Source organism: Asterias amurensis, chromosome 8 (assembly GCF_032118995.1).
Source record: "Asterias amurensis chromosome 8, ASM3211899v1".
NCBI lineage: Eukaryota > Metazoa > Echinodermata > Asteroidea > Forcipulatida > Asteriidae > Asterias > Asterias amurensis.
In genome coordinates, this window is record NC_092655.1 from 14,318,384 (window position 1) to 14,337,885 (window position 19,502).

General features: G+C 38.8%; 1 protein-coding gene across 1 annotated transcript in view; it reads left to right on the forward strand.

The window, feature by feature from the left end:
* Window positions 1–19,246, forward strand: part of LOC139940487 (coiled-coil domain-containing protein 186-like) — a 38,965-nt gene extending 19,719 nt beyond the window's left edge. Inside the window, exons 15-18 of the mRNA XM_071936769.1 lie at window positions 1,789–1,958; window positions 2,751–2,820; window positions 12,122–12,271; window positions 13,934–19,246. Of these exons, the coding sequence (XP_071792870.1) occupies window positions 1,789–1,958; window positions 2,751–2,820; window positions 12,122–12,271; window positions 13,934–14,020 (477 nt within the window). The 3' untranslated portion in view covers window positions 14,021–19,246. The remainder of the gene's footprint in view (window positions 1–1,788; window positions 1,959–2,750; window positions 2,821–12,121; window positions 12,272–13,933) is intronic.
* The last annotated feature ends 256 nt before the right edge of the window (window positions 19,247–19,502 follow it).

The following is a 19,502-nucleotide window of genomic DNA, read 5'->3' on the forward strand; positions in this document are numbered from 1 at the left end:
ACCTATCTTTCTGAAAGTTTGTATATACTCAGCGCCTTGAGTACCTTGTTTGGTAGATACGTGCGCTATATATAAGACTAAGATATTAATGCCTTACAACAGAAGGTAGTAATATTCAAATGTGGACTTAAGTCTTACTGTTTCAACTTCTTTATCCCCGATGCAAATTTAACATCTATTATATCGTTGCGGTACCCGCTGCCAAAACATAGGATTCGAACTGCCTCTAGCTGCCGGGCAACCTCGGTAGTCTAGTTGGTAAGACACTGCTCTAGAATTGCAAGGGTCGTGGGTTCGAATCCCACCCGAGTAACACGCCTGTGATATTTTTTCACAGGACTCTGGAAAGTACTGAGTATACAGTGCTAACACACATTGGTCTATGGGTAAAAAACAAAATTATTATTCTTTATCCCCGATGCAAATTTTAGATCTATTATGTTTCAACTCTATTGAGTAATGAAAGATACACAGAAAGGCAAATCAGATAAATCTGCTCTTACATCCACAAAGCTTGCTACAGTCAAATACATATTCAACTGCATTAGGAACTTTTTTTTCATTCTGGGCTGGGCTCGATGGTGCAAGAGAGAAATTTTCACATGGTGTTATACCGCAAACCTCACTTTATTTTACTCCCGCCATGCAAAGTTTTGAATCGTACTAATTTTGAAGTTGATAATAACTTTCCTTGTTTCTTTCCGAGGACCTCACAGTCGATTTCACTAAACTCTTCCTAACTTAGGATTAATCTTAGGACTTTGGACGAGTTAAGTTCCTTATCCTTAGACGTTAGGACAAATTGAACCCATCCTGAGTTAGGGCGAGTTCGAGTCGAGATAGGATTAATCCTAGCGTTTCGTGAAATCAGCTGCTGGGCAGGCCCACCCATCACCGCCCACCATGGCTACAACACTGAAGTTGATACTTACTATCCTTTTGTTTCATAGGACCACACTTTCGATTTCACCAAACTCTTCCTACATGTAACTTAGGATTAATCATTAATCTTGGGACTTTGGAAGAGTTAAGTTCCTTAATCCTTAGACGTTAGGACGAATAGATTGATCCATTAAGTTCTGCCCTATTGCATATTGATCAATCACAACACAACAATGGTCCGACAAATAAAGTCTGACATGCTTGCGTGTATGCTTGGCGCGCAGCAGAGTTGTGCAGAAAGGCATTGGAAAGGCTCACGTGTTCTTGCTCACAAGTGCGTCGTGGGCGGAGCCTACTGCATCGGTCTATTGAAGCCATCCTTTGAGATATCGGCTGCTCGGCAGGCCCACCCATCACCGCCCACCGTGGCTACAACACTACAGTTGTTTTGTTTTTAAAGTGCAAGCACTTTTTTTAAATTTCTCTCATAATATGCATTCACAACAAACCACAAACATACAAACCAAAACTAGAGGACAAAACATAAAAAACCTTATCAAGAAACAATGAATAATTAATTAAACCGTAAACCTCCACTTTGTGTTAAACTTATGCATTGTGTTTGAGCCGGTCGCAATCTTTCTTTCTAATTCATAGTTAAATTTTACTAAATTAACAACAGAATGAAAGTTTGGCCTTTGTGGATTAAACCTGCTTCTAAATATCATCTTCTTTGTTAATACAATGCAAAGGTTAAATAAAAGATCTGGCTGGTCAGTGTTTTGACCAAACAGAATGGATTTAAAGTTCAAAGTAATTTCCTCTTGCGACAAACCTTTCCACCAATTCTCAAACTGTTTCCAAATAGGCTGAAGTTGATACTAACTTTCCTTGTTTGTCTCCTAGGACCACACTGTTGCGATTGCCACTGGTAACGATTACCCAGGGGTGGATAAAGGAATGCTGGTGGATCGCATCGTGAGGCTGCAGAAGGCTCATCAACGTAAAAATGATAAAATGGAATTCATGCAGGAGCACATAACCCACCTCATTGACGAGCTCAAGAAGAAATCCAAGTAAGTTCGATAAGCAAATCATTAAAGGCAGTGGACACTATTGGTGATTACTCAAAATAATTATTATCATAAAACCTAACTTGGTAACAAGTAATGGGGAGAGGTTGATAGTATTAGACATTATGAGAAATGGCTCCCTCTGAAGTGACATAGTTTTCGAGAAAGTAGTAATTTTCAATGAATTTGATTGTGAGACTTTAGAATTAGATTTTGAGGTCTCGAAATCAAGCATCTGAAAGAACACAACTTCGTGTGACAAGTTTTTTTTCTCCATAGTTATCTCGCAACTTCGACGACCAATAGAGCTCAAATTTTTTTCACAGGTTTGTTATTATATGCATTATATGAGCGGATAAGAGCACGGAACTCAAGCTCTTGTGTTTCTGTTCAGCAGAGTGTGGGTTCGAGTTCCGGTCGTGACACTTGTGTCCTTGAGCTAGACACTTAACTATAATTGATTCTCTCCACCCATGAGTAAATGGGTACCTGTGAGGGCAGAGATGGTTCTTGTGATTGATTTAACTTAGAAGTGCATATTTGTTGCACAGGCTGTATACTCCCACCAGGGAGCTGAGATGGTTAAAGGAATGAATTAAATGGCTCAGTGGCCAGGGGTAATAATGTTTGTGAAGTGCTTTGAGGCGTGAAAAGCGCTATATAAAACTGGTTATTATTATTAAAATTGTTATAATAACACGATCTACTTGACTTCTTTGGAATTGAGCTATATAATAGCAAATATTGTCCATAGTCTATACCTTTTCATTTCTGATCTTTTTTTTTAAACTGCAGAATTATTCAGCAGTATTTCATGAGAGATGAAGCTGGTGCCCTTGCACCTGTATCAAGTGACATCAATAAGGTTGGTTACCACTTAAATTTTGTTTACTACTAATTGGTAGCAGATTTGATTTTGGCTGGAACTGGGGGAGAGGCTCTAAAAGACAAGGGCGAAAATTTCATAAAACTGTTTAGCAGACAATACTGCTCAGCAAATGTCTTTGCTAAGCAAAAGTTGAGTGAGGAACCAGTTGCAACAATGTAAACTTAAGGGAATATCGGCTGGTAACCTGTGTCTGCTAAGCAAGATGTTTCTGTGGTAAGCATGTTTTTATGCTTACAGAGTTTATTAAATTGCTCCTGGATCAATGCTCAGTATTTTTGTCATGATTTGGTAGTTTTTGTACGCCACATGTCCACAGATTTACATTTAACTTACTTGGGTTGAAGATAATGATAGAAGAAAGCTTCCCTTAAAATATTACTTGCCGAGGTGCTGTAGTTTTTGAGAAATGAGTAAAACAATGTCATGAAAAATTATTTTCGCCTCAGAAGACAAAAATTATGTTAGCATAAACAATCTGTTTACCAGTAGTGGTATTTGCGCGACTCTCCGAAACATGTAGCTCTGTGATTTTCCCCTTTTTTCAACAAAAACTTGATGACTTATAAATGAAGCTGAAACTTCTATAGGTAAACTATAAAACATACATCTTCGGTCACAGATAAAGTGAATTACTGAAAAGTAAAAATGCAATTTGATCTAAAATACAACATATTACTTGTTTGTGGTTTATCCATACTGTTAGCACCACATTCATATTTAAGGCAACTGAAATTGCTTATTTAATTATTCATGAATGATGAATACCTTTATCCTTGGGCAGAGGTTGTGACAAATCTTGTCGCGCCAAACAATAAAAGTGAAGCCAAACTGTGAATGATGACTGAATCATACATGTACAGCCAACAAAATCTTCCATTTTGATATAGAGATTGACTCTAAAAAAAGGTTTTTGTTCAGTGTGTTGTTCTGACAGTTTCAACGTCTGTCATTGCTTTTTAAAGAATTAAAGATGACCGTCACAGATATAAAATTTTGACAGTCACAAGGAATGAAAGTCACAGTCAGAAGAATTTAAAGTGACAGCCACACAAGGTTTGAAAATGGCATTTATGACTGAAGGGGACAGTCATAGTGTCTGAGTGTGAGTGTCACAAGGATTGAGTTCATGACAGTCACAATGATTAAAGGGACTGTCACAAGGATTAACTGTGACAGTTAACAAGGATTAAAAGGTGATGGTCACTAGGATTGGAAGTGACAGTCACAAGGATTAAAGGTGACAGTCACAGGGATTGAATTTGACTGTCACATGGATTGATGGTGAGAGTCACATGGATTGATGGTGACAGTCACAAAAATATTTAAATTGACAGTTACAAGGATTGAAGGTGACAGTCACAGGGATTGAATGTGACTGTCACATGGATTGATGGTGAGAGTCACATGGATTGATGGTGACAGTAACAAAAATATTTAAATTGACAGTTACAAGGATTGAAGGTGACAGTTACAAGGATTAAAAATGACTGTCACAAGGATTGATTGTGACAGTCACAAGGATTGAAGGTGACTGTCATAAAGAGTGAAGGTGACACTACAGTCACATGGATTTCATAAAATTATTTCTCATTAAGATTGAGTAGCTCTTTTTTACCACTTCGGAAATCGGCTGTTCACTTCTTTTTTTTTAAATTATGGCAGTGATGGCATTGAAATCATACTTTGTAACATCCATAGTTTAAGGCCTATGGGAGACTTTTGGGACTCTTGGTGGCAGCAGACTTACCAGGTAAAATCCATTGTTCTCGGTCATGTGCGAATGCTCAGAACTCTGTAAACAATGGAAATTTACCTGGTAAGTCTGCTGCCACCTAGCGTCCCAAAGTCTCCCATTGTAAAACACTGAATAAATTGCAGCTCTTTTTTTTCTTTTGCTACCATTGCTTCTTTTGTTTTCAGCCATCAGGCTTGCTTAGCACCATGGTAAGATTAAAGCCCAGTTACAGAAAGCTGCCAAGCAAAGACAATGTTTGCTTAGCAGAAACAAGTTACAAGCCATTTGTAGGTGATCTTTAGAGGTTAAAAAGTTGTCACCTACTGTTTTATAGTTTTCTTATAACAGTGGTCCATTGGTTAGATCGCAGAAAATGCAATCACAAGGTTGTGGGTTCGAATCCCCAAAGTTAACTGCTGATTTCACAATGACTAGAATAAGTGTTGTCGTCTAGTTACCGAATCACAAGTTTCTTGATTTGTACCATCCACAATCATAGAAGTTAAACCAATGTTTGTACGAGAGAGATTGGTTGTGGTTGCCAACATGGTGTTTATATCCCCGTGTGGGAGTTTGCCTGGATGGGAAGATCATCTTAACAAACAAATTATAATCAATGGGGTCACTTCAGATGAAATAATTTTGCGAGATGCTTACTGCCATATACCATCTTTATAACAAGCAGGCTTTCACAATGTAACCTGTTTTTGCTAAAGCAAGATTTGTTGGCAAATTGATGTGCTTAGCGGCTTTCTGAAATTGGGATAAGCAATTGAATGCACTCACTGGGGGTCGTTGAACCCTTGAGGCTGTTTCACCTTTTGCATGTTGTCTGGCTGAATTGTCATCAGCTCTGCTCTGTAGAATAGGCCAATATGCTTGAATAATGTCTGGTACAATGACGTGCTTGATCACAAGTTACCACTTAAATTTGAATTCCTCAGACTACCGAGACAGTTGCTATGTCAAATGGTTCGGGGCAAGCCTTTGTATGGCAACCTCCAGATGAGCAAACCCTGGTACCATTGTGCCATACACATCTATTCAGAATTGTGTATGGGTGTTCATCGTCTCTGACGTATCTACGCAAAAGCTTGCCCTGAATCATGTGACAACTGTCTCAATAGTCTGAGGAACTTAAATTTAAGTGGTAACTTGTGATCAAGCACGTCATTGTACCAGACAGTATTCAAATCTCACACGCATATGGCTTTTAGATCATGTTTGAATTGTTTACTCGTGCTTGTTGTGGCATTTGTTTAGTTTTGTTTGTTCTGCAACTGTGACAAGACCCACTCACAAGCATGTTGCGTCAACGGTTCTGATGAGGCATGAATGGCTGCTTGAGTAGATTTTTTTTTCTATTTGCGTTTGCGGTGAGATTTTATTCTTTTTTTTTATTTTGTAAATGCTTTTGTTCAAAGTCAATGTGATTTTACACTCGCAGGCTGCTGTGAGTGGATTGTGCTTAGTAGTCGTTTCTGGTGAAGAAAAATTTCCAGCGAAACAGTGGCAAGCAGTATACATAATGTTGTACTTGGGGTTGGTAATCTGTTTATGCTAAGCATGATTTTTCTGTGCTTAGCAATTGTTTGTACTTACAGGGTCTGCTGTGGCGCTTTGAAGATTTTTAGTATAAGTCATTTTTTGGCCACTATGAGAATGTTTGGCATTAGAGGCCATTAGATGCCATTATGAGCTTCATAGTACAAGCCATTTTTGGCCGGTATGAGCATTTTAGTACAATAATAATATAATAATAATAACTTTCGATTTATATAGCGCCTAATAATTAACACTTAATTCTCTAAGCGCTTTACAAAGAAGTACACTATAAATCAACAACAACATAAATATATATATATATAACAAATAATACCACTACAAGCATAACGATACAACAATACAAGAACGTAAACTATTGTAAGAAAAGGTGCGTCTTTAAGGCACTCTTGAAATCACCAAGGGAAGATGTTTTCCTGATCGTCAAGGGCAGAGAATTCCACAGAGTTGGAGCCGAAGCCACAAAGGAACGGTCTCCATAGATATGCATATTAACAGGGTGTACTGCAAGGAGGTGTTGTGACGATGATCGAAGTGTACGAACTGGATTATGCTTATGAATTAGATCTGACATATAAGATGGAGCAAGATTATTCTGGGCTTTAAAACACATCATAAGAATCTTAAAAACAACACGTTTTTCTACGGGCAACCAATGAAGTTTCTTTAGAAGAGGAGTGATGGAATCTCTTGAATGAGCACCCACTATTAACCTTGCTGCTGTGTTTTGAATTCTCTGTACACGGTTTAATTCCTTTTTCGGAAGGCCATACAACAATGAATTACAATTATCAACATGTGACATTATCAAAGCATGAACAAGTATATTAATAGATCTACTATTTAGATATTGCCGGATCTGTCCAATTTTCCGAATGGCTATGAATGCCAACCGACAGGTTTTAGTGATGTGATCAGACATTGTGAGGTGCTTATCCATGATTACACCCAAGTTGCGTGCCTTACTAACTGCAGGAATGTCAACTCCATCAATAGTGATAACAAGAGCCTCCAAAGGAGGTGGAGCAAACTTAGATATAAAATGTACAATTTCAGTCTTGGATGCATTGACAAGTAACTTGTTTCTGGTCGACCAAGAAGTAATGTCGTCAATGCACCTGTTTATACGACGTGTGGCAATCTCTCTGTCACCTGGTGAGAATGTTAAGTACACCTGAATGTCATCTGCATATATCATGGAATGAAGTCCATGAGCTTTGATGATATCATATATAGCGGCAGTATACAATGTGTAGAGGAGAGGTCCCATAATAGAGCCTTGCGGAATTCCACAGTTGTCTTCGACAGAATAGGAATGTTGGTCCCCAATTTTCACAACATGAGAACGCTCCGAGAGATATGAAGAAAACCACTTGTGAACCAGGCCTCCAAATCCATACCGCTTTGTGAGTCGGATGAGCAAGATGGCATGGTCAATGGTATCAAAGGCCGCACTATAGTCCAGTAATACCAAGAGAGCTTCCTGCCGTTGGTCAAGAGAGACAAGAATGTCATTCTGGACTCGCAATAATGCAGTCTCTACACTGTGGTGTCTCTTGTACGCCGACTGCGTGGGAGTATGCAAATTTTTCTCAGTTAGATACTCCAACACTTGAGCACTTACAGCTTTCTCAATCACTTTGCTAAAGTAATTCAAGTTCGAGATGGGGCGATAATTTGCGAGATCATCCTGTGGAGCACCAACCTTCTTCAAAAGAGGGGTAACAATGGCTTTCCTAAACACATGAGGCATGACTCCCGAGATGAGACTTGCATTGACCAATGCTGTTAGAAGAGGAAGCAGCTCACCAGTACATCTCTTTGTGAGCGCTGTTGGTATGGAGTCAAGCTCACACGATGCAGATGAGGACGACTTCACTATACCCATCACATCATCCTCGGTGACCTCCCGAAATTCATGAAACTTTGATTGGCATTGTTCATGTATGTCAACAGATAGGTCCTGAAGGGTAGCTAGCTCCAGCTTGTCCACTAACCTTGTAATCTTTTGCTTGAAGAACTCGGCAAAACGATTAGCTAGCTGTACCGGACGTTCAAAGTTGGGAAGGACTGACCCTGCAGTTGGTGATGAAAGCTTACTCACCAGCCTAAACAGGCTTTGCTGGTCACTGGATATAAATTTTTCGCGGTAGAAATCAATCTTAGCCTTCAACAGGAGCTTGTTATACCTTCGGCACTGCGCTCGGTAAATGTCTTTGGAGACTTGAAGGCTGTATTTGCCCAGCTTTCTCTCACAGCGTCTCCTTTCACGCTTAGCCTCACGAAGAGAGTCTGAGTACCAAGGACTCTGAGGGCGAAGAATGACGTCTCTTTCAATCAGTGGGGCATGGTTGTCCAAGATTCCTCTGAGGCCCTCACACACCTGCTTAGCCATGTTTTCGACGTTTTCCTGATCTTTGAGCACAGATGAACATACACACGATATATCATGACTAAATGTGTCCATGTTGATTTTCTTCATATTTCTTGTGATTACATGCTTTGTGATCTTCTTAGGATGTTCAAACAGCACATTGCAAACAACCGCTGAATGATCGGATGGCAGGTGATCATGCGTAGACACATCAGACACAAAACTGGTATCAGATCTACTGATGATTAGATCAAGCGTGTGACCTGATGAATGTGTTGGACCAACGTGGTGAAACTGAAGGCCATTGCATTGGAGTGTCTCGATGAAGGATTCAGCATAGCAATTGCCCGGAACATCCACATGTAGATTAAAATCACCAGCAATAAGTAATTTCTGTTGAGATACACAGAGAGATTCAAGAAGTGTAGAAAAGTTCTGAATGAAATCTCCTGGCGATGTTCTGTTCTTTCTGCTTGATGGCGGCCTGTAGATAATAATAACCCGCATCACACTAAGTGATATTCCAGATAATGTAAGATCCATATACTCAAAGGAATTGAATGAAAACGTCTTGTTAGCTGCCAAGCTAAAGCCCTTATGAAGCAGCAAGCCCAACCCACCTCCAGTTCCTCCGATGCGTGGCACATGGTGAAAGTCAAAATTAGGAAGGATAGACCGGATGTTGGCAAGTGCATGGTCATCTTTTCTTGAGTTAGTTAACCATGTTTCTGTGATTGCAACAATGACCACTTTCTCAGAAATAATAAAGTCGCATAAGGAAGTAACTTTACCTCTCGCCTTTAGAGATCGGGCATTCCAGAGAGCAAACTTCACTGTCTGATTCTGAAGAGAAGATGCTGTTCTTGATATGGGCAATACATGATGCTGCCTTTGAGATACAGGCAACTGCTTACGTGTACCTGTAGGTGATACACGACAAGTAATTCTCACTTCAATCCTTCGTGAAGAGTTAGAGGCTAAACAGCTACGCCTTCCATGACCCTTAGATCCACGATGCGTTTTTTGGCATTTAAGCATACAAGCCATTTTTGGCCACAATGAGCATTTTAGTACAAGCCATTTTTGGCCACAATGAGCATTTTAGTACAAGCCATTTTTGGCCACAATGAGCATTTTAGTACAAGCCATTTTTGGCCACTTTGGGCATTTTAGTACAAGCCATTTTCTGGCCACTATGAGAATGTTTGGTACAAGCCATTAGAGGCCACTTTGGGCATTTAGGTACAGGTTGTTTGCTACTGCATCAGGCATTTTTTTACTAAGCTGTTTGCGGCTGCTAGAGACTGTATTGAATATGACGTCACGCGGCTCAAACATCTGACCTACAAGATGGCGTCTGTGCGTGTGCGCGCATGTGTGCGTGCATGTGCCGTAGAAATCAAACTGGGAAGTTGCGTGCTTCGATGATGTACGCGTTTGGACGTGCATACGGTTTGCCCTTCAAGATGGTGACTTTTCATGGCAAAAATGTCTAAAGGAATTTGGGAACAAGACAGTTGTGGCCAGCATGGGCATTTTGGCACAAGATTTTAGAGGCCACTCTTGGCATTTTAGTACAAGCTGTTAGAGCTACTATCCGAAGCTGCTCTACTTCTCACCATGTAAGTTTTTTATTGCCATTAATTTATATTACCAAACGTACACAGACCCTTTAAATTATTACTGTGTGAATAAATAAATCAAGTTTTTATCTCCCCTTTTGATCAATTTGTTATGCTACCATAGGCCTATCTTTGTAACTTCCGAACAGGAAACATATTGAAGATTCGTTTCGGAGAAAAATTTATTCCAATTGATGTCAAGCTAACATATGTTTATGAGTGTCATCTGTATAATGACTCGATATCTTTTTTGCTAACACATCCACCATCTAGTATTTTGCATTAACTTTGCTTGAAATGCTTGTGTATTGTTCATTAAAGGAACACGTTGCCTTAGATCGGTCGAGTTGGTCTTTGAAAAGCGTTTGTAACCGTTTTATAAAAAATCGGTACAAACGCTTTTTATAGACCAACTCGTCCGATCCAAGGCAACGTGTTCCTTTAACCTTGCTTGATCTGTCATGCATGATATTGCTGTGCTCCATTTGTTAAAAAAAAAAAATCCGCTTGCATCAGTGCTTACTTTTGCGTACAGGTACATTATTACAGACTCAATTATTATTTTTATAATTTGTATAATTTGTTACAAAGAATTCAATGGGAGACTTTGGAACGCTAGGTGGCAGCAGACTTACCAGACAGTTTCCATTGTTTATGTAGTACATTACTAAGAACAATGGCTTTATCTGTTTAGCCTGCTGCCACCTACATGTAGCGTCCCAAAAGTCTCCCATTAGTGTAGGTAATAGGGAGCGTTTGGTTCGGGTCGGTAGGACGTACAGGATGGAAAGCAATCGAACGCTGCAGTCCGGGCGCTCATGCTCCCGTCCTAATTTGTAAGCTATTTCGATTTCTAGCTAGGACGGTGACACGACCACAGGATCACGGTTCTTTGCAGTGCAAAACAACGTGTACAAAATGACACCACTCGGTCGTGCTCACAAACGGGATGTTATTTCACCCCAAGAGTGTCCTCAAACTCTGCAGGATGGGGGCATGTTCAGTTTACCGCATGCGCAGATTGATTTTTCGCTCCCCCACAGTCCCCTTTCTCCTGTCAAAAAAATTGAAAGCTCCCTATGACCCTACAGAGAGAAGACGTAAGACATGATGGGGTAAAAATCTGGCTGTGTTTTTATTGGAGGGGGGGTACTTCCTTCATCAAATGCTATGTCTGTGTCTGCCCCCCCCCCCCCCCCCGCCCCTTCCACCCCACCCACCACAGATCCACAAGGCGGTCAGGTTGGCATTGTATCAGGTTGGTAACTTTCCTCGCCTTCGACCTCTCTGGGACCCTGGTTCGAATCCAACCGGGGGGCACTATGTGAATTGGGCTTTCAGTCCCTTCCTGACTGCGTGGGTTTTCCCCAGGAATAATTGTCAGGGGTTTTCCTCCCACATTTAAAAGTTAAACTTCTTCATTAACTCTCTCCAATTGGGCTTTTGGCTATTTCAGGGATTAAGTTCAGTTTTTTTAAAGACTTTTTGGCTTCACAACCAGGGCCCAATTTCATAGAGCTGATCAGCACAAAAATTTGCTTAGCACAAAAATTTCTTCCTTGATAAAAACAGGATTACCAAACGCATTTCCATTTGTTGCATATTGCTTGTTACAGCTATTCAGCTGTTGTTTGCTTGTCCTGAAAATCACATGGAAATTTGGTTGGTACACGTAATCGTTTTTATCAAGGCCAAAAATTTCATGCTAAGCAAATTTTTGTGCTTAGCGGCTCCATGAAATTGGGCCCAGGGCCCTATATCATAGAGCTGCTAAAGCAGAAATTTATGCTTAGCTACTTTCTGCTAAGCAGAAATAAGCAGGAAACCAGCCACAGACTAGTTTGATTGGTAACCTTATTTTGGTAAGCATATATTGTTGTGCTCTATGAAATTGGGCCCATCAGGATTGATAAATGAAACAGTCATGAGTGTCATTGTTGGACATATTGTCACTTGTTGTCACTTATTGTCATTGTGTTACAGGCGCAGATGTCCAAGCAAGGTGGAATCATGTCTTCACTCTACCGCTCTCAGCAAACGGACCCAACCATGACCCTTGACCTCTCTTTAGAGATAAATCGCAAACTACAGGCCGTTCTTGAGGATACATTAATAAAGAATATCACATTGAAGGTATGTACCAATGATGTCACACATAAATAATAATAAAAACTATAGCACATTTTAAAATGACATCAATGCTTCCTGTGGTGGATTCCACAAAGAGTTAAGACTAGTCTTAAAGGAACACGTTGCCTTGGATCGGTCGAGTTGGTCTTTGAAAAGTGTTTGTAACCGTTTTTTATAAAATGCATATGGGTAGAAAGATGTTGTAAAAGTAGAATACAATGATCCACACAAACATGCCTCGAAATTGCGTGGTTTTCCTTTTACCTCGTCGACTAACACGTCGGCCATTTATGGGGGTCAAAATTTTGACTCCCATAAATGGCCGACCATGTTAGTTCGCACAGTAGAAGGAAAACCACGCAATTTCGAGGCAAACTTGTGTGGATCATTGTATTCTACTTTCAAAACATCTTTCCAACCATATGCATTTTATAAAAAACGGTTACAAACGCTTTTGTTTTGACCAACTCGTCCGATCCAAGGCAACGTGTTCCTTTAACTCAAGTTGGGATGAGTTACTCATCCTAACTTAGGACTAGCCTTAAGTTTTTTAAAAACTCATAGGACTAGTCCGAAGGTAGTACTATCTTTGTGAAAACGACGCCTGGTCATTTGGGGAATAACATCCCTGTAATTTTTCTCAGCACCCTGGGAAGTACATGTACACAGCCCCTGGCTGCAGGGGCGTTTCTTTAAAGGATTCGGGTACTTTTTCAAAATGTCCGCAGATTTACATTAAACTTACAGGGTGTGAAGATACTGATAGTGGAAAGCTTCCCTTCAAATGTTACTAACTAAGGTTGTGTAGTTTTTGAGAAATGAGTAAAACAAGTCGCAAAATAATTTTGGTCTCATGAGACCAAAGTTATTTTATCATGTAAAATCCCCTTAACCAGTTATGATATTAGACCAAAACCATAGCATAACAGGTTAATACGTATTTACATGCTAAAACTGAGACGAAAATGATCACTTTTACTCATTTCTCAAAAAATACAGCACCTCAGTAAGTAAAATTTCAAGGGAAGATTTCTACTATTATAATCTTCAAACTGTGTAAGTTTAATGTAAATCTGTGGACATTTTGTTTTTTGTTAGGAAAAAGTACATACACCCTATAAGGACAATATCAACCACTACCCTTGCAGGTACCCATGTATACCCAAACAAATTGTATTATTCATCCCAATTCTTCATCTATTAAAGGCAGTGGACACTGTTGGTTATTACTAAAAAGTAATAATTAGCATAAAACCTTACTTGGTAAACGAGTAATGGGGAGAGGTTGCTAGTATAAAACAGTGTGAGAAGCGGCTCCCTCTGAAGTGAAGTAGTTTTCGAGAAAGAAGTAATTTTCAACGAATTTGATTTTGAGACCTCAGAATTAGAATTTGAGGTCTCGAAATCAAGCATCTGAAAGCACACAACTTCATGTGACAATTGGGTGTTTTTTCTTTCATAGTTATCTAACAACTTCAAATACCAATTTAGCTCAAATTTTTCACAGGTTTGTTATAACATGCATATGTTAAAATACACCAAGTAAGAGGACTGGTCTTTGACAATTACAAATAGTGTTGAGTGTCTTTAAATATATCTGCATTATTTTTTTTTTTTGAAGTATGAATAACTTTGAATCAATCTTCTTTGCTTTTTTGTTTGTAGGATAATATAGAGACCCTTGGTGTGGAGATAGCTCGGCTTCTTAAAGATCAGCAGAAGAAACCGACGCATCATCCCAGCCATAGATGATGTTGCCAGCCATGATAACTTTGTTCGTTATAAAATTTTAAAGACAGTAAGTTTAACAACAATACACATAATTCTAAAGTTTTACTATAGTTTATAAAGTTACACCTATATCTGATATTCTTCCTGTTTCACTCTTATATTTATGATATTTTGTTTGGGGGGGGGGGGTCAATTTGATTTGATTTGATTTGATTTTAAATGGTTCATTAAAAACAAAGAACATCCCAGCCAAAGGCTGAATTGCAGTCAAATTACATAAAGATAAAATATACATACAAAATAACGAATAGTTGAAGAGAACAATCAAGAGAAATGGTCAAGGTATTTTCTGGGGTGCGTTTGTTTAGCTTCCCTGGGTGCGTTCGAATAGCTTTTGACGTCATTCCAGGGGCTCACCCAGGTCAGCCCCAGGTGCCCTGCTTGTGGAGTGGGTCACTTGGGGCTGGCCCCAGGTAAACGACGTCACTACGAGAGCGGTGAGTGATCGTTCGTTTAGCTCTTGTCAGGGGCTCACCTGAGTGACCACCGCGGGGTAGACCCAGGGAAGCTAATCGAACGCACCCTTTAAATCGGTTTGTTTTGTTATTGTGACTTGTGCTGGTGTTTATTTTCCTCATTAAAAAACCGCCGACAGAGGGCCAGATAGCTCAGTTGGTAGTGTGTCGGCACATTAATCTGGAGGTTTTTGGTTCAAATCCTGCTCTAGTCATTTATATCAATTCCGTTGAAAGTCAGTGGCTGAGGGTACTTTTATGTTACTGGCTTTGACAAAATGTAACTTCCGGTTTTTATTTCATGAAGTTTTTCTTTATAACATCTTTCATTTACACAGATATTTTTTTACGTAATAGTTTTAACCGATTTTGAAAAACATTCCCTGCTCGTTTGTGAAGTTTGGTATCGATAGAAGGAGAACATCTATTTGTTAGTTAGCTTGGAGATTTTCTTGAGCACATTTAGACTGGTCATAATAATAATAATAATAATAATAATAATATCAAAGTCTTATATAGCGCTCATATCTACCAACAAGGTACTCAAGGCGCTTAGTATATTATACAGAAACATGGGTTATGGAAGTTATGAATTCTGAGACCCAGTTATTTAGCACCTTATAAGGGTTTACAAGGTGCTATGGCGCATTTAGCAGCCACAGCCAGGAACACCGGGGCGAACCCCTTCTCTTTTCGATAAGTGCACTGGGTCCTTTTTACATGAGTTACACAACACATGGGACCAAAGGCTTTACGTCCCATCCGAAAGACAAAGCAATGGTTAAGTGTCTTGATTAAGGACACAAGTGTCACGGCTGGTCCCCTGTCAGGCACTGGTTTTAGAGACCCAATGATTTAATTGGATTCATTGATTTCATTGGATAAAAATGCAGTGACGTAAGCTTTCCATATGTGAGTTTTTCAATGGTTCCAGGTGATGATTGTCAGCTGCACTTTCCGTCGTCTGCATGTACATTTAAAGGGAAGGTACACGTTTGGTAATTGTCAAAGACCAGTCTTCTCACTTGGTGTATCCCATCATGTGCATGAAATAACAAGCCTGTGAAAATTTGGGCTCAATCGGTCATGGAAGTTGCGAGAAAATTATGAAAGAAAAAACACCCCTGTTGGACGAATTTGTATGCTTTCAGATAGGAATAAAAGACTTCTAGCTGGAAGTCTTTTATTATTTTAGTGAGAAATTACCTCTTTCTAAAAAACTACATTTCTTCAGAGGGAGTCGTTTCCCACAATTTTGTTTTATCTATCAACAGCTCTCCAATGCTCATTACCAAGTCAGTTTTTAAGCTAATATTTGTTTGAGTAATTACCAAACGTGTACCTTCCCTTTAATGTTGTTTTATATGGAATCCTGTACGCGGGATTTGACTGTGAATCTCCATGTCAAACGAGTGTTGGGTCAAAGGTGCATTTGTAAGGATCCAGACTTTGGCTCAAGGCAGGTATCTGGCGTAAAATCATGAGCCTCAAAGTTCGACGCAGGCTAGATAGCTCTCCTTTGCATTTCTGGAACGTCAATCAAGTCTTAATCAAGTATAAAGCAAACCTAAATCAAGTAGTAGTGTCTTGCCTCGCCTTCCACCTCTTGGACCCAGGTTCGAATCCCACACCGGGGGCACTATGTGGATTTGGTTTTCAAGTCCCTACTTGGGGGCGTGGGTTTTCCCCTTGTATGATTCTCTTTGGTTTTCCTCCCACATCTAAAACTTAATTTTGTTGTTATCATCTTCTCTTCTCTTCTCGTTTGGCTCTAAAAAGAGCGGTAAGAATATTTATCCAGATGCAGAAGTATAAAGCAAGTGTCCTCATTCTAATATATACCAGAGGCAAAACTATTCGGATACCATTAAAGGAACGTTACAGATTCGTGAAGATCACAGATTTACATAAAACTAACACGGTCTAATCATGATGATAGTAGAAAACATCCCTTTAAATATTTGAAATTTCATACTTGATGAGAAATAAATCATCCAATTTCGCGTTTGGAGTTTATCGCTCAGTGAGCGTTTTAATCATTTTTGTTTTGGCATCGATGCAATGCAAAATTTGTAATTGGTTTTCACTATTTTCTTGTGACCCAGATGGCCGATCGATCTCAAACTTCTACAGGTTTGTCAGTTTTATGTATATGGTGGAAAACAAAAAGTGCTTACACTGCCAGCAACTTTTTTTTGCTAGCAAAGCCAATTATGTAATGTTCCTTTAACAAACACTTCATCATTAAAGCTAACCTGTTCTGCAATGAACCTGTTGAAAGCTCAGTTTCTATGTACACATTTCTATGTTTCTATGTACACATTTGCAATAACGCGATACAAGCTAGTTGGTTGCTGCAATGAAAACTTGCTCAGCATTGAGCAATTTAAAAGCTTGCTGATCGTTCCCATGTAAACATTTGTAATCCTAAGAGGTATTGGAGGCAATAACTGCATTCTCAGACTTGAAGTCAAAGCTAGGTAATGTTTTGGAGGCAATAACTGCATTCTCAGACTTGAAGTCAAGTCTAGATAATGTATTGCAGGAAATAACCTGCATTCTCAGACTTGAAGTCTGAGGCTAGGTAATGTATTAATAATAACAAGTTCTTATATAGCGCATTTCACAATAAACCGTATCAATGCGCTTTACATTAGTCCCCTGGTCATTGTGCCAATAAACATCCCTTTAATCTTTCTCAGCTCCCATTTAGGGAGTATACAGCCCCGAGCTGCCGTGGCGCTCCGAAAGCTTTTCATTCACAATATCAACCTCTACCCTCGCAGGTACCCATTTATACCCCTGGGTGAAGAGAAGCAATTATAGTAAAGTATCTTGCTCAAGGACACAAGTGTCCTGACCGGGATTCGAACCCACACTCCGGTGAATTAGCACCAGAACTTGAATTCGATGCTCTTAACCACTCGGCCGCGACACTCTATTGCAGGCAATTACTGCATTCTCAGACTTGAAGTCAAGTCTAGGTAATGTAATGCAGTCAATAACCCGCATTCTCAGACTTGAAGTCAAGTCTAGGTACTGTATTGAGCTTGCTGTTGTCTTAAATTTATTTAGATGTTTAGATTGTCCAAAGGCTAACATTAACATTCAAACATGGGCGCACCTTCCAGTTTTTGTGACTTGTTCCGTGTATAGTATTCTAGTATTCTTACAGTTGAGTTGCTATATACACGTTTAGCACTATATACTCTAAAAACAATGTTCAGATTTTCAACACATTTCTAATCAATATGGTTTGTACCCACTTTGTTTACGTGTATAACATGTTTAGATCATTGTGTTTATTTGAATGTTACGAATTATGTGAGCGGGTGTCAAAATGATTAACATGTTTATGATTTACAGACACTGGACACTATTGGTAATTGTCAAAGACCAGTCTTCTCCCTTGGTGTATCTCGACATATGCATAAAATAACCAACCTGTGAAAATTTGAGCTTAATTGGTCATCCAAGTTGCGAGATAATTATGAGAAAAAAATCCCTGTCACACGAAGTTGTGTGCTTTCAGATGCTTGATTTCGAGACCTGAAATTCTAATTCTGAGGTCTCGAAATCAAATTCGTGGAAAATTACTTCTTTCTCGACAACTATGTTACTTCAGAGGGAGCTGTTTCTCACAATGTTTTTTACTAGAAAGCTCCCCATTACTCGTTACCAAGTAAGGTTTTATGCTAATAATTATTTTGAGTAATTACCAATAGTGTCCACTGCCTTTAAACATGTTTAAAAAGTGGGTAGGCCTACAACATGTATTTAAACTCTGAACAGTTTTTACAGTGTATACGTTTATTGTGTTCAGATTATACTTGTTATTGATCGTGCAATCATTATAATTTAGGCTGCTTCCTCAAAATATAAAGAAGGATAAGTTTAACAATGGCACTAATAGTCAAACAACTAGATGTTATATTATAATTCTAACGAATCTAATTGTCTAACAAACAAAAATGTGAAAAACTTCAATTCCAGTATGAATTAATATGATATAGAAATTGTTTTTTGTTTATAACAGGTGAACGTATTCTACTTAATTATATGTTAGGATAACAATATTTAGTCTTTATCTTAGTTATTAATTTAAATTTTAGTTTAATTTGGACTAACAATTCTTGACTGACAAAATGTCCTCGAAATTTACAATATTATCCATTGGCAAGTTCAAAGACTCTGTATTCAAAGGCTGCTAGTTGTTGTGAATTAAAAGCAAGTTGTCGATTATTCTGTGACGAACAATTCAACTAATAATATATTGATCTTTGAATATACAGAATGTTGTTATCAATTTTGTTAGTGTATACCAACAGTTATAACTTCCCTTTGAGAAAAAAAAACTGGAACAGTAAGACAACAATTTCAAATGATATCTACCATATGTTCATGTGGTGGTCAGCAAATACGGTTCTTTTCAGAACCACCCCCAACTCATTTAGAGATTGTTATTACATGGTGTTACCGCAAACTCTTCTATAACAGCAAATACTTGAAAAACATAATTATATTCTCTATTTGTCGGTATATTTCAATGTGATTTGTTTAAAGAAGTTAAGATATAGCAAGTTTTTTCCAGACTTTGAGAGAGTCACAATTGTAGTAGAACGTTAATATTTCTTGTTTTTTTTCTGTTTTAGAAGGTACTGTTATAAAGAAAGGTTGTGTAAAATAGTGATGTTGATAATGTTATATTAAATAATAAATTATTTTAAAACAATATTGTTCTATGTTTCTGTGATTTTGCCTCGAGTTGAATTCGCCCAACCAAGGCCCTTACCCCCAGTGGCCTTTAACTTTGATTGAAGGCACTGGACACTAATGGTAACTTCTCAAAATATTGATATCATAACAAAAATCTTGGTAACGAGCAATGGAGAGCTGTTGAAGTATTAAACATTGTGAGAAATGGCTCCCTCTTAAAGGCAGTGGACACTATTGGTTATTACTCAAAATAATTATTAGCATAAAACCAT